At 41.2% G+C, this 14,675-nt stretch overlaps 1 protein-coding gene across 1 annotated transcript in view; it reads right to left on the reverse strand.

Moving 5' to 3' along the window:
• Positions 1–14,675, reverse strand: part of LOC139917344 (voltage-gated delayed rectifier potassium channel KCNH8-like) — a 67,203-nt gene that overhangs the window by 5,753 nt on the left and 46,775 nt on the right. Inside the window, exons 10-12 of the mRNA XM_078290981.1 lie at positions 13,565–13,814; positions 9,434–9,648; positions 2,524–2,798 (exon numbers count right to left, since the gene is read on the reverse strand). Of these exons, the coding sequence (XP_078147107.1) occupies positions 2,524–2,798; positions 9,434–9,648; positions 13,565–13,814 (740 nt within the window). The remainder of the gene's footprint in view (positions 1–2,523; positions 2,799–9,433; positions 9,649–13,564; positions 13,815–14,675) is intronic.

A 14,675-nucleotide genomic window follows, 5' to 3' on the forward strand; every position in this document is an offset into this window, starting at 1 on the left:
TAAGACAGTGCCCTCTTGACCAGCTGATCATAACCCCATTTGGTCACTACTGCTTCAACAGGCTGCCTTTTAGAATCTCTAAAGCCCCAGAGCATTTCCATGCAGGAGGGCTATAAGGGAGTGCTGTGTGTGCTGATGATATCCTGGTGTACGGCAAAGACCTGGATGAACATGATACCAGGCTGCACCAGGTCCTCAGGGGACTGAGAGAGTTTAGAGTTTGCAAAGAGAAAGGCTGTGTCCCTGGGGTACAGCATCACTGCTGAGGGAGTCAATCCTGATGCAGGCAAGGTCAAAGCAATTCTGGAGATGCCAGATCCTGCCTGTGTAGCCAATATCAATGATGGTATGGCTAACTACCTTGGGAAGTTCCTGCCCCACGCTGTCCTGAGCATCAGTGAAGCACATAGTCACTCAAGCTGAAAAAGAACAGGAAGCAGAAGTTCAAGATTTTGTACACACAGACAGGCTCTCCCAGCTACAGAAGCAAGATTGCAGCAGATTGTGGAGAAACTGCAAGCAGGACACTGATACTGTCAAACAGAGTGGCCACAAAAAGCCCACCTACCACCACAATTAGGACCATACGGGACTGAGAGAGAAAATTTTGCCATGGCTGGGAACCTTCTCCTGAGAGGACAAAGGATTGTCATTCCGGGCTCTTTGAGACAAGAAATCCTTGACATTCTACATCAAGGCCAGGGATAGTCAAGTGCAGAGCCAGAGCTCATCAGTCAGGCTGGTCACCAGTACTGTCTGTCCATATCAGCCAGAAAGTTGAAAACCTCTGTTGAAAACACCCAGAGAGAACTGAACTGCTCATCTACTGTAGGAAAACTTACATTGTATTGGTTGGCTACTTTTTCCAGTACATCAAAGCTGCCCATGTCCATGTAGCCTCAGCCAATACAGTCATTTCAGACAATATAACAATATAGCGGGCAATATGCTTGTGCTCTCTTCAAAGTCTTTGCCAGGGAGTATGGGTTCACCCACATAACCAGCAATCCATGGTATTCTCAAGCAAACAGTGAGGTAGAGCGAGCTGTGGTCACTTTGAAAGGCCTGTGGAAGGAGGGAGAAGATTGTGTAAAAGCATGACTTACATATGCCGCTCATGTCAGAGAGCACTTGGAAATGTTACCCAGTTGGCAACAGTCAGCAGCTCAACCTAGTGAAAACGGACTGTTGAGGAGAAACTGCACACGCTTGCGTACAAATTACCAGCTAGACTCTGATACACTCGCACTAATAAAGACCAAGCAACTGTTGATCAAGTAGTTTGTGACAAAAGCATTACATATGTCATAAGCTCAGACAGACAATTGTGTCCACCAAAGAGACATGACTTAAAAAGTTATCGAGTCTTTGTGTCCAATGTGATATAAAAAGACTGTATATTGAAATGTTGAATAAAGTCCCAGGTTACACATCATAACCGCTAATGTAATCTTTTTAGTTGGTCAGTTACCAACTTCAACTTACCTGTCTCCAGCTCAAACTTCTGCCACCACAGAGGTCCAACCCCCACCCTTATATGCTCACCTGGGGGCGTCGCTGTTGCACTTTGCCCCACCACCCTCTCCAGCATAATGTTTACAAAACAAGCACAGACTGGGGTGACGCATCAATTGTGGACTGTAGCTTTAAGTGCTGAGAAAAATAAGAAAAGAATATGCATGTTTCTTACTTAAAAGGCAGCGATGTGATGAATCAAAACTCAAGAGTAAAACCCAAAAGTGGCTCCTGAACAGCAATGAGCAAGCGCTCCGTCCAGAGAAAGCTGTACTTACCAATGATGGCTGAAGTGTTTCACCACCTCCACCCTCACCATGCACTAAGAAGAATGTTGTGTTCATGTTATATAGGAGGTTGTGGAATAATGGCATGACATCTCATTGCTACAACTTGGAAGCGTTCACATGTTTAACTTATAGGAATGCCCACATCCAAGATGGCGATTGTTGTTGTTAACAAGTTACTTTAAAATCAATGAGTTGATTTTATTAGTGTGAGTATAACTGATTTTGATTTTTATTGCCTTGGACCCTCAAAATCGCTGGCTTTGCTGCCATATTTGCCACTTGTGTTGACACACTTCTGCAATTTGTGGTGCCAAGTGGGATTTGGGAACCTAAAAAATTCCCACGTCCTACTTTTAATTACCAATAGAGGGCTGACATTAAAATTTTTCCCAGTCGGCAGCTCATATCCAATATGACATGAATGTGGCAGGAGACATTTAGGTCACCTTACAGGATTTCTGGGTAATGAAGTCTTTCAAACTTTAAAAAATTCTGTCAATTATGTCACACTGCCACTTGGGGCCGCCAATGGGCCCCTAGTTTGTGTTTATGAATAACATAAAGTCACAAGGGATGCTTTGTGGTCCTAGCATTTCCTTTCTTACTTTCCAATCAAAAATAATTTTGGATTTGTTGCTGTCAGCCTGGCTGTCGCTCCCCAAAAAACTTCCTCCAGCCAAAGCTACTGCCAAGTGTCCAGCCAGTGAATGGTTCCTACCGAGGGCTGAGGTCATGGGGTGGGCAGTTGAAGCTGACCACGGGGATCTGCAGGGTGGAGGGCCGGGTGTGGTCACTGAGGGGTCGGAAAGGTCTGGGGGGCAGCAGGGGGGAGCGCAGAGGGGAGCGCAGCGGGGAGGTCAGGCCTCTGCCCAGCCTGCCCAGGGAAGGCATCTTGGGGAGGGGGGAGTGTTCTCCCTCGGACCCTGACCCCTCCTCGTCCTCCTTGATGGAGGGAAGCTTCTTCACGATTCCTCCATTGCTTTCCCAGTCTGTCTGAGGAGAGAAAAACATGGCAGAAACTTTAATGTTCAGTAAATAAGAATAGAACAAATGAGGGAAATGAAACATAACACAATCAACAATTACAACACTAGAATATGTTAAGCATGACTTCAGCATTGAGGTTGATTCCTACGCATTGGACCAGGCCAGTTTATTCATTCACTATGCTGCACTCTCCCAAATGGAGAAATAGACAGAAAACAAGAGAGAGAGAGACACAGAGAAGACAGAAATGGGACCGTCCCAAAAACATTACGTCGGAAGCCTGCTTCTGATAAACAATAAAGTCACTGAATTGACTGAGGGGGCAGGAAAAACTGTTAAAAAATTTAAATTGTAAATAAAATCAACCTGCAAAGTTATGGAGTGTCATTTCTCTGTTTCGCCAGAAGGAGAGGCTGCTGAGCCACTGAAAACATCACTGCCTGTGACTTGCCATTCACAACAGCTGCAATGGAACTGATACCCATTCACTTTTACACTAGCGCTGAAAAACACCATTCCCATTCAAAACACCATTCACCAATAAGAGTCAGCCGAACTCAAAGACTTTCAATCATTCCAAAGCTCTTATCTCGGGCTAAAACATAAAATCCCGTAAAATATGGGCGCTCTTTCAAGTTTTTTATGACTCCTTATGTCATAAACTCCTTATGTCTTACTGTAAGTCATATCTGTACAGCGAATGATTGTCCATTCAAAATAAAATTACTCAGGTACTGCATTGAGCATATTGTTTCCCTTTACCCATTTAATATTGTTTTTTTTTATCTTTTCCCATTTCATTTCTTTTATTTACTATTTTTAATTCCTTCTTGTCGCTGATACTTGTAGCCCCGTGGAGTGTGTGTGTGTGTGTGTGTGTGTGTGTGTGTGTGTGTGTGTGTGTTCTGGACTATCATTTTGAAAGCTGATAAAAAAAATAAATAAACAAAAACAAAAAAATCCTGTCTCCCCGTCTCTTTTTTTCCCCATCTTTCTTTTCCTCTTTTCCACAGCCACCACCACCCTTCCCCTCCTCTACCATGTATTTGTTGTCTTCTCCATACAGTTTTTTTCATTCACGTGGCTGCGTGGTATTTTTAGATCACAGAGGTTTAATTTTAGCAGAGGCTCGCCTAGAGGGAGCTGAACTGAGAAGGGACTGTTATGACTTCCAGTGTGTGTGTGTGTGTGTGTGTGTGTGTGTTTGAGTGAGTGTGTGTGTAAGCAGGCATACACGTGCCACCCTTAATGTGCAGCGTGCCGTTAAAAGGGCATCATTTGCTGTGTGAGAGAGTGTGTATGTGTGTGTGATGCATATGAGAGATGCTGCATGTTCAAATATGCTATGTTATATTACATGTGTGTGCTACAGTGTGTGTGTGTGTGTGTGTGTGTGTATGTGTGTTATGCATATGAGAGATGCTGCATATGTGAATAGCTATATATGTTATGTTACGTGTGTGTATAATATTGTATAATATTGTAATATGTAATATTTGACTGCATTTATAATGTTTATGTCCTTTGTATGCTTGTAATTTATGTGGACATAAATAAAGCATTCATTTGTGTGTGTGTGTGTGTGATGCATTCTCTATGGCAGACGTTGCATGGGCAAATATGCGTGTGTATGAGGGTGAGAGATGCTGCATGTGCGAATATCTACTGCATGTTATGGGTGTGTGTGAGTATGTGTGTCGGCACGTGAATGCAAATATTACTGAGGATCCACACACACACACACACACACACCCCAACCCCCAAACCCTCAGCTTCCTTTCATCCTGCTGATGTTTTCTGCTTGTCTCGTCTCCATCTGGTTGTTGGTCTATATTTATCCAGCCAGGGACGCCCCCACCCCCCCCCCCCCCCCACCCCCACCCCCACCCCCCCCCCCCCAAATGACAGCACTATTTTTAGTCCCACGCCACGCTTGGTGGAGAATGCACTGCTGCTGCATGTGTGTGTGTGTGTGTGGACAATAACGTAGAGTTTTGTGTGTGCACTACGCAATTGTCTATGGTGCTGATATTGTGCTTTGATTAAAATTCTGATTTAATTTAATTAATTTAATCTAAATTTGGGGTTTTTGAAGGCCAACATTTTTGGATTGAAGGTGCAAATAGCCAATATTTTCTTTAAATCTGACAATTTTCATGCCAAAAAAAGTATTCAGTATTTCCCCAGGAATTGTATTCTTTTCAGGGTGGAAAAGCATCTGAAACAGCATCTGGACATCATGGGACACTAAAACTCTCCACTGAAACCTAGACTAAAAAAAATATTTTAGGATTAGCAGCTGTTTTTTTTTACCACCTATTCAATGGTAGGTAAACTCTGGGACACATTACTTACTTTAAGAATTATCTACTTGCTAATTTAATTTTACATATACATTGAAAATTAAAGGTGCACTGACATCTGTCTAAAAGCATTTCTGTCTCACTTCCCCTGCCTTTTGAACAGAGGGCGAACAGGTTCGGCTGTCCTGGAATGTAATAATACTTTATCACTGGCAGGCACTAAAAGTCCCAATTGAGAAGCACGAAATTGTAAAGCGTAAAGCACAACTTGTCAGCATTTTCTCCTTTGAGCCTACTTCTGACATCCTCGACTTGGCTAAAGACATCGGACAGAGGAATTTCTTTTCAAGAGGAGAAAGCAGGGTGAAGCACTCCTCGCTGTGTTTCCACCATTCAAGTGCGTTACCTTTTCTTCAGTCTATTACTGGTTCGCTGAGGTACGGATCCAACTTCAAGGCTGGTGGCAGGTCCTGGTCTAGGTTGGGAATGGCATCCAAGGAGTCTGGTAGATTTGACAAACCGATGTATCGATCGAACCCCAGTCTAAATGCTGTTTCAGAGGCTTTTCTACCCTGACAAGAATACAATTCTGAGGAAAATCTGAATTCTTGTTGTCGCTTGTTTTTTTTTTGCATGAAAATAGATACAACTATGTTTAGACTAATATATGGCACTGATATTGGCCTCCTATTAAAAATCAGATATCACCTCTGATATGATGGAGGTTCCTCCCTGACCATTTTCCCTGAAATTATTATATATAATGTTTACATTTACAGATATTGAATATTAGCCCATCGGCTATCAGTAGCTCCAATCCAAAAATATCAGTATTGTCCTTCAGAAACCTGCATCGGTAAAACCCTCGCTGAAATTTAATTAAAGTCACAACAGTCTTATCTCTCTTTTTCTCTATCTTTCTCTTTTCTCTCTCTCTCATTCTTTGTCTTTTTATCTATCTTTCTCTCTCTCTCTCTCATTTTCTGTCTTTTTCTCTCTGTTTGGGAAAGCACAATGTACTGAATGGTGCTGAATGGTTCCAGGCTTGAATAATCATAATAAACAAATCATTCCAAAAAATATTGCTCCACTGTTCAGAGACGCATATCAGTTGAACCCTAGTGTGAACAGTGTGAGAGAAAGAAAGTGTGTGTGTGTGTGTGTGTGTGTGTGTGTGTACATTTGTGCATGTGTGCATGTGTAAGTGAGTAGATTAATAAATGTGTTCAAGTTCAACTGTATACAGTTGCAGTCAAATACGATGCGAAGACTGTGGCACAGATGGGGAAGTTGCAGAACTGGCCACAAAGGTTTCTTTGCTGTTTCTTTTGTCACAGTAGCCAAGTATTTCATCCAAGTAATTATAATTATGTGAATTATGATATATCAAGTGCAGCACGGCAGCTCAATGGTTAGCACTGTCACCTCACAGTAAGAAGGTCTTTTGATTCCTGGCCATGGTCCTTTCTGTCACAGTCCAAAGACATGCAATCAGGTGGATTGGATATGTACACTGGAATATCACTAAGTGCATTTCTTTGTTTTGGTCTTCAGCTGAAACTATGAATTATAACCAACATTAGCTGACACTAAAGAACAATAACAGCTTGCCCAATACTCATCAATTCTTGAAAGACTCTTTCTATTTTTCTGGTGGATATTTTTGATGTACTACTACGTTCAGGAAGCCTATAATCCAGCTGATGGAAACACACCTAATTCTAATGCTTGACAATTGGATGGAAACATGACTAGTGAGGCTTGATGCAGCACCTGCGCTAAAATAATAAAGCTCTGTCTTTATGCTTCAATGCATGAATGAATTACATCCTTTTTCCCCACACAGAAGAGCCATACCTATGTTCCTCTGCTGTGTGTGTGTTTGTGTGTATGCGCACGCGTGTGCATGTGTCTTTTCATGCGTCTCTGCTTGCAGAGCGTCTATAAGCTACACCTGACAGAATTGTTGACCTGATATTTCATGGCTCCAGATGTTGTTTTTGTTGACGAGGCAGTCGGAAAAATTGTGTTCATTTGAGAGGGCTAAGCTGTTGGAGTAACAACAACTGGTCTAAGTTGGGCAATTACAGCCAATCGGGGAGGTTGTCAGTCAAAATCAGGCAGGGTTCAGCATGTTGCCAGACTGACTAGACAGTCTCAATCTCAAGCCAAAAAAGCAAATGCTAAAGCAATATTATTATTCCAGTATTCAACATGGTGATATGTTACGTCTTCACTAGACGTTTCTGTTGGATCTCTGCTCTAATTAGCTAGCTTACGCCTCTCTTTTGTGAAAATGTGACTTTACTGTTTATTACAAACCGTTGTAGCTCAGTTGTGTAGGATTAGATAAGTTCTGTCGATATTGTTGCAATTCCTACTGGTCACCAATAGAGGCCGATAAAGATCATAGTGTAGAAGTGGCAGGAATGCGGACCCACAGAGCAAGACAATTTACCTCGCGCTCCTAAAACACAACATTACGTCGAGCTGACGTCAGACCCAGAAAACCAGACTTTCTTAAAGGGACCGTGTCTCCTTAACCCTGAGAAGCACACAATATAACTGCGTGTGTTAAACATACCCAAAACACAGATTATGGTGAATAATGTCTATAGAGTCCGCCACAATAGATTACTTAATACATGTTAACCGGAATTGATTGTAAAGCGACATTGATCGGATTCCACACAAGTATGAATGAATATGTTGTCTTCGTCTTCATCTTTTGTCTTACAATTAGTATTGTCTTGGGTTTCCCACCTTGACAAGAACACAATTCTGGGGAAAACACTGAATACTTGGATTTTCTGGCATGAATGTTTTTGGCATGAAAATAGTCAAAATTAAAGGTTTTGAATGTTCAGTAGCCTAAGCCATGTCCAGAGGCTGATGGTGGGCCTTCAGATGGTGGATCTTCCCACATGGATCTTTCCATATGGGGGGCCGGATCAGCTCAGTGTCAGCTAGGACTGGTAGTCACTCAGTATGGAAGATGCAGCATTTCTTGCATCCATGATGTCAGTAGTGTATAATGCCTTGGACCTGTAGGTCTATGCTGCTTATTCATGTGCATTGTATTTAGAACTGAAATCTACCAGTAAATCCGTGGCATCTCAATCTTCCATATTTAGCTTATGTCTTTATCTATTGGCTGCAATTCAGGCAGAAGCTGTGGCCTTTTCCTCAGTCGTAGCCAGATGGCTAATCCTTTTCAAGGGCAAAGCCATCACTCCACCATTGAAGATAGATAGATAGATAATTTTTATTAACGTGTCACTCCTCAACATACAAGACAAACAGGACAACAAACACAGTACAGTAAAAAAAGAAGGTTGAGGACCACTCATTGAGAGTTGAGAGACACGGCTAAAAATAATACACATAGAAAAAAAATACTAGAATATATATACCGTATATATATATATATATATATATACATATATACATACACACAAATATACACACACATAAGTACATACATTCGTATTGATACACATATACATACATACACACACACACACACGCGCGAAAAATAGAAGTCATAATACACACACACAAACACAAAGAACATAAAACTATCTTAGTGTTGCATTATAAAATTTAGACACTCATGAATGAACGTCTTCTGTTAAGGATGAGGTGGCAAGCTTTGGCACATTCGTTAATACAATATTTACCAGCTAAAACTACACACAATTTATTTAAATCATCGTACTCATTAAAATTTGCAACATGGTTTGAAAGTTGAAAAAATAATTCAGAACGAATGTCTGTACAGAGTTCACAGTGTAAGAGTACATGGGCTTCTGATTCAATAGAACCATTATTACATAGAGTACAGAACCGTCTATCGGCTGGGTGTTTGTGTACCGACCAGTTTCTATAGCTAAAGGTGCAACTCCACATCTGAATTTAGCAAAGGCGCTTCTGTGCTGCCTTGATAAGATACTTTGTACATATGGCTCTGTATCAAAAGCACTTTTAAATAGGCAATAAGTGCACAGCCTCAATGTTGGGGGCATGGCACATCTAAAACTAATCTTAAAACTACTCTTCTCATGGTTCTACCCAGAATTTTTTAAGTTTTGGTACCTGTTTTTAAACTATTTTAAACAGGAATTCCCTTTTGTGAATACATCATGACAACATGAGTTTAACTGACCTATTCATCTAAAGATCTAATGATAAATAATATTATAAAGTGCTTTACAACCCAGCAAAAAATGCAAAAGAGACTTTAAGAAGTTCAAAAAGCAGTCAAGTAAAGTGGCCAGCAGCTTCATATCACTTGGGTTTACCAAGTCCAAAGACATACCATATCAGCTATGAGCCTACCTCTGTGTTGTGTCCTTCCCGAAGATTGTATGTCAGATCGTGCTGGATCTCGGTGATGAACTTCTGGGCATAGTCGGGGTAGAGGCAGAGGACCTCACGGAGGCCTTTGAGGCTGATGTACTGCAGGTCACAGTAGGTCAGGGCCTTGACACAAGCGTTGGTCTTAATCACCTCCTCCTGGGTCAGACAGTCAGAGCCAATCAGATCGCCCCGACCTGGAAAACAGGAACATACAAAGGGATGTAGTGGCGGCTAAGGTTAGACAACCAGTGTTGTATTGATCACCTCAACAATAAATATGTCATCAATCAAACTAAATCATGTCCATCATATCAGAGGTGGACCACGTTGACTGGACCAGACCTAACTTTTAATAAAAGGTCAGTATCTTCCCCACATATCATTCTGACGCTAGTGAAGAGCATTTTGCGTCTCATGTTTAGGTTCACACTGCCTAAGTTACGAACCAGGGCTTGTGAACAGAAGTCACATGGAAGTAGCTTGTTTATTGGACAGAGTTTTAGTAACCTACATCATCCTGCAAGATTAAAGATTTTGGCAGCCGGGGAGCGGGGGAGTCAAAACAAATCCGAATCCAGTTACTGTAGCTTTAACCATGGACTTGCCTGGAGCCTTTGCCGCAATTTACCATCTCTGGTCTTCATACCAGGAAAGAACACATGAAGAAAAAGCTGAATCCATTCAGTTCATTTTGGTAGGCTAGACTTAGTAACTGTAACTGCTGTTGGAAATTAGGAGGGGCCAAATTGTCTCCACTTTTCACCCCTTTTAAAAGTCAAAATTTTGTAATTTAATGTAATATTTTCAATCTAATATTTAATTAAAATCAAACTAAAATATGTTTTCAACAGATTATTGAAGATGATACTATTAGCAGTGTCAGCACAGCAACAGGTAGGATGCCAAAGCAAAAAAAAAAAAGGAGTCAGATGTATCAGTGATTAAATGATCAGTTCCCAGTCAAAAACAACACAGAAATTAACCATGTCTATTCAGTAGTGACAGCTGAGCAAGTTAGCTGTTCTCAGCAGTTGTTGTCAAGAGTTGAGGACCTCTAATATGGCTACCAGACGGCACATGAAAATCCTACAGACAGTGTTGTAGACAGAATGGTTGATATAGACTGGATGATATAGACAGTGCTGTAGACTGACTGGATGATATAAATTATAGAACTTGAATGGATAGAACGGTTATTCCTATTCAAATCAATTTTCCAGGATGGGCCGAGTGGCGGCCATTTTTATGCGTAGGCCTCAGTGTTGTGCATGAACGCGCTAAAAGAGCGCATTCATTGAACGTGCTCATGTTTTTGGTGAACGGTGAACTGAACGTATCCGTTTGCAACTAATGAACGTGAGCGTCGTTAACTCCCGCGAGAGTTAACGACGCTCACGCACTGTGTTTTACGGCACCCGAGGATTTACGGCACCCGGCATAGCTAGTGAGTGCAACTTGCAATTCAGACGCAGCTACCGGTACTGCTGAAGTACTCTAAATACTCTAAATTGTGTGCTCTGCAGAACTGAAATCATAGCACATCTTTCAGCTAGCGACTGTAATGAAGCCAGTGGTGGAGCCTGTACCAGCTCGCTTGGAAGCATATGAATCTATTTTATGTTTTTGAACTGCTGCATAATTTGGTTCATGCAGGCTAAATAAAATTTCCATTGCATCTACAGTATACCTTTACTGCACCTCTTTTTTTCACTTTCTGCATAATATGACACATTGTTTAAGTGGTAAAACATATACTCACATTGGTTTTTCTTGGCTTTTAAAAGTAATCTCTGTCTGTGATTCTATAGTAGTATACAGTAATTCATTTAGTTTGGGAAGTGGGCAGTGGCAATGATTGGGGGCAGGGGATGGATGGGTAGGAGGAGGTTCTATTGAAAAAGAATAGCTCAGAGCAGCTCATTTAAAAAAAACAGAAGAAATGAACGTGAACTAGTTCATTTTTTAGGACTGTGAACTTAGTTCAAAATTCAAAATTGTGAACTATGAACGTGAACTAGTTCATTTTAATCAGTGTGAACTGAACTTTGAGCTAGCTCTTGTGAAGTGTGAACTTGCACAACAGGCCTACCGTTGCCTAGCTTCCATATAAACTGACTTCAATCAGGAGAGACTAGGATGAATGTTCGAGTGAAAAGTTTATTCATGACATAAAACAAGATGTAAAGCTTGGCGTAAGCTCCATGGAGGAACTCCTCCCATTCGTGAAGTTAGGAGTACATAGACGTAGATGATAGACGTAGGAATTAGGATGTCCCCCCAGGGAGTTCCTCTGGAGCCTGGACATTGGAGGTGATGGGGTGGTGGAGGGACGAAGGTAAGCACAGCGACTGGAATGACAGCAGCATACGGCATAGATCTGAGAGAAGGGCAATAGTACGAAGTGTTTATACTCCCGTCACTTAGACGATTGGCTCTTTGAAAAAGAGAGGGAAGTGACGGCTAACTCTGATTGGTTCTCTGGAAAAGAGGGAAAGTGTTCACCAACTCTGATTTGGTAAAGAGAAAGCATGAGTGAATGATAAGTAGTCTTCCTGATTGAAATTACGTAATACTTCATTTATGGCAAGTCACTGAGGTGAGAGGTATTGCAGCAAGGACCTAGTCTGTCGCCATGGATTGCTAATATGATAATGTTGACTAGAAGACTGCTGTAGACTGAATGGATCATATAGAGTGTGGATTGACTGTGTTGTAGACTGCAGTAGGAAGTCTGTAGAATTCTCTTTCTTTGCCTCTTCTCTCTCTGCTCTCTCTGCCTCGCTGCCTTCTCCTCAATGCAGCCACAAATCCAAAGTGGCAATGCCAAAACAATTTGTGTGCGTGTGTGTGTGTGTGTGAGAGAGAGAGAGAGAGAGAGAGCAAGATTCAGACAATGTGTGTGTGCATGAGAGAAACAAAATGTGTGTGTACGATGTAAGTGTGTGTGTGTGTGTGTGTGTGTGTATGTGCGTGTGCCTATTTGTGTGTGTGAGAGAGAGAGAAAGACAAAGAGTGTGGGTTTATGTGTCTGTGAGAGAAGTGTGTGTGTGTGTGTGTGTGTGTGGCTGTGTTTCTGGGAGAGAGAAAAGACAAGAGAGAAAAAAAAGAAAAGTGAGGAGGAGAGAGAGAATCTGTGTATGTGTGTGTGTGTGTGTGTGTGTGTGTGTGTGTGTTTAGATGTCCATGTGCACGTGCATGTGCATGTACATACACACCAGGTCCAGCCAGGCCAATTAGATCACCTTCTTTCCTCTGTAGTCAATTATAAAGCAGGCACTTCATTATTTACACCAGTTTGATTATTAATATGAATAACATTGTTTGTTGCCAATCTGCTCCTTCTGCTTTACATGGACAACTGGTTCCAGTGTTTTGTGTGTGTGAGCGTGTGTGTTTCTCAATTCTGTTTCATCCATGCTATGCAGAATCATGGGGGTCTCTCTGTGTGTGTGTGTGTGTGTGTGTGTGTGTGTGTGTGTGTGGCATGCCTTTTTTTGCATATATTTTACATTTTAATTATCTAATGCGCATGCTTGTGATGTTTGTTTACACATGTACCATAAGGTGAACAACTACCAACATAAACAAAGATACATATTTTGGCAGCAATTTTTTTTTTTTTTCTTGAAAAGACTTTTATTATGAGTTTTATTATGTCTTATTTTAACAGACACTACTGTCACTTGTCTTGAGAAACAAATAAAACTGCATTGGAATCAAGTGAAATGATCTCTCCCCATTGGCAGATTTCTTTCACTATTTGGGTCACTATTTTTAGAAAACTAAGATTGTACTACTGAATACAAGATGAAATTGGTACAATAAATATTTTTTGTGTGTTCCATCAGTCTGACCAAATGTCACAAATAAAAAGATTAGTAATTTGGGTTTTTGAAGGGTAATACCGATGCTTATATTTTTTGTACTGAAGCTGCCAATAGCCGATATTTGGTGGTGATGTTCAAAATCTTTAAATTTGACCATTTTCATGTCAATAAATTAAAAAAAAACATACATGGTAACCCTTTAAATTCATACATACATGTGTGGAATCTGATCAAAAATCCATATCCATATCCATATAGTCAAACCCCACTCTTCATTCCTTACCCAGTATGGCGAGCACGGTGTTATCCTTCAGTACTTCCATGGAGCCAGAGCATACGAAGTAGATAGCCTGGAGGGCGTCGCCCTGGCGGATGAGGAACTCCCCGGGAGCGCAGAAGGAGGTCTTGATGATGAGGGAGAGGGAGCGCAGACACCCCCTGCTGGCCGACTCAAAGAGTGACAGCTGCAACAGCTCCTTGTTCAGGTGCATGGCAATGTCGGCCCTCAGCTCGTCTGGGAAGTCCTTCAGCAGCTATGGAAGGAATGAGAATGAAAGGAAATATTTTTTTCCTCCATAATGAAACAAACAAACAAAAGAATGGAGGCCTATGGATCCTGACTATGGATCAGTTTCCATCCGTTTGTTCATTCCTTCATCCGTCCATTCGTCCATCCGCACAGCCACTAGTCTGGAGCCAGTGACCCTGACAACGTGATCTCATAACATTATGTGAAATGAGCATGAACTCTGAAACACAGACTACGTCTTCTGGATACAAATTATGTCAAGATTATGTTCCTCTACCAATTTACGTGATTACGTGACAATTGGTCAATAGCACAAATTGGACACACCATTTTCACTGCTAACGGTTATGTTTAGCCAAGGAAAACTACTTTTGTCAACGGAATAGTTCACCCAAAAATGTTGCCAATATCTACTCACCCTCAGGTCAGTTGATACACTGTAGTAGTTTGTATGTCAGTATAACACAGCGAGTTTGCTAGCGCTGCTCCGTAGCAGCCTTCTCCAAAACAACTGGAGTGAATGGAGACTGTTTCTTTGGAGTTCCAAAAACGGCAAGAAATTACCATAAAATGACTCCAAACAGCATAATTGAAGTGTTCTGAAGGCAAACGATTACACTGTGGGTGCAAAAGTCCAATATTTACCTCAACACACATACAAGTCACAGGCTGATATGTATAGTACTTGTCCAATTTAAATTGTGAAATGTAAAAAGTGAAATTATATGGAATTTTATTAATTTATTTATATTTTTAAAATAAAACTTTTTATAAGATATTAAAAAATGCAGATGCAGTTTTCACTCTGTACTGTCGTTGTTATATACAAAAAAAGTCACCAGAATGCAGGAAATGAGGTAGCTGA

This window comes from Centroberyx gerrardi, chromosome 21 (genome assembly GCF_048128805.1).
Source record: "Centroberyx gerrardi isolate f3 chromosome 21, fCenGer3.hap1.cur.20231027, whole genome shotgun sequence".
In the NCBI taxonomy this organism is placed as follows: Eukaryota; Metazoa; Chordata; class Actinopteri; order Beryciformes; family Berycidae; genus Centroberyx; species Centroberyx gerrardi.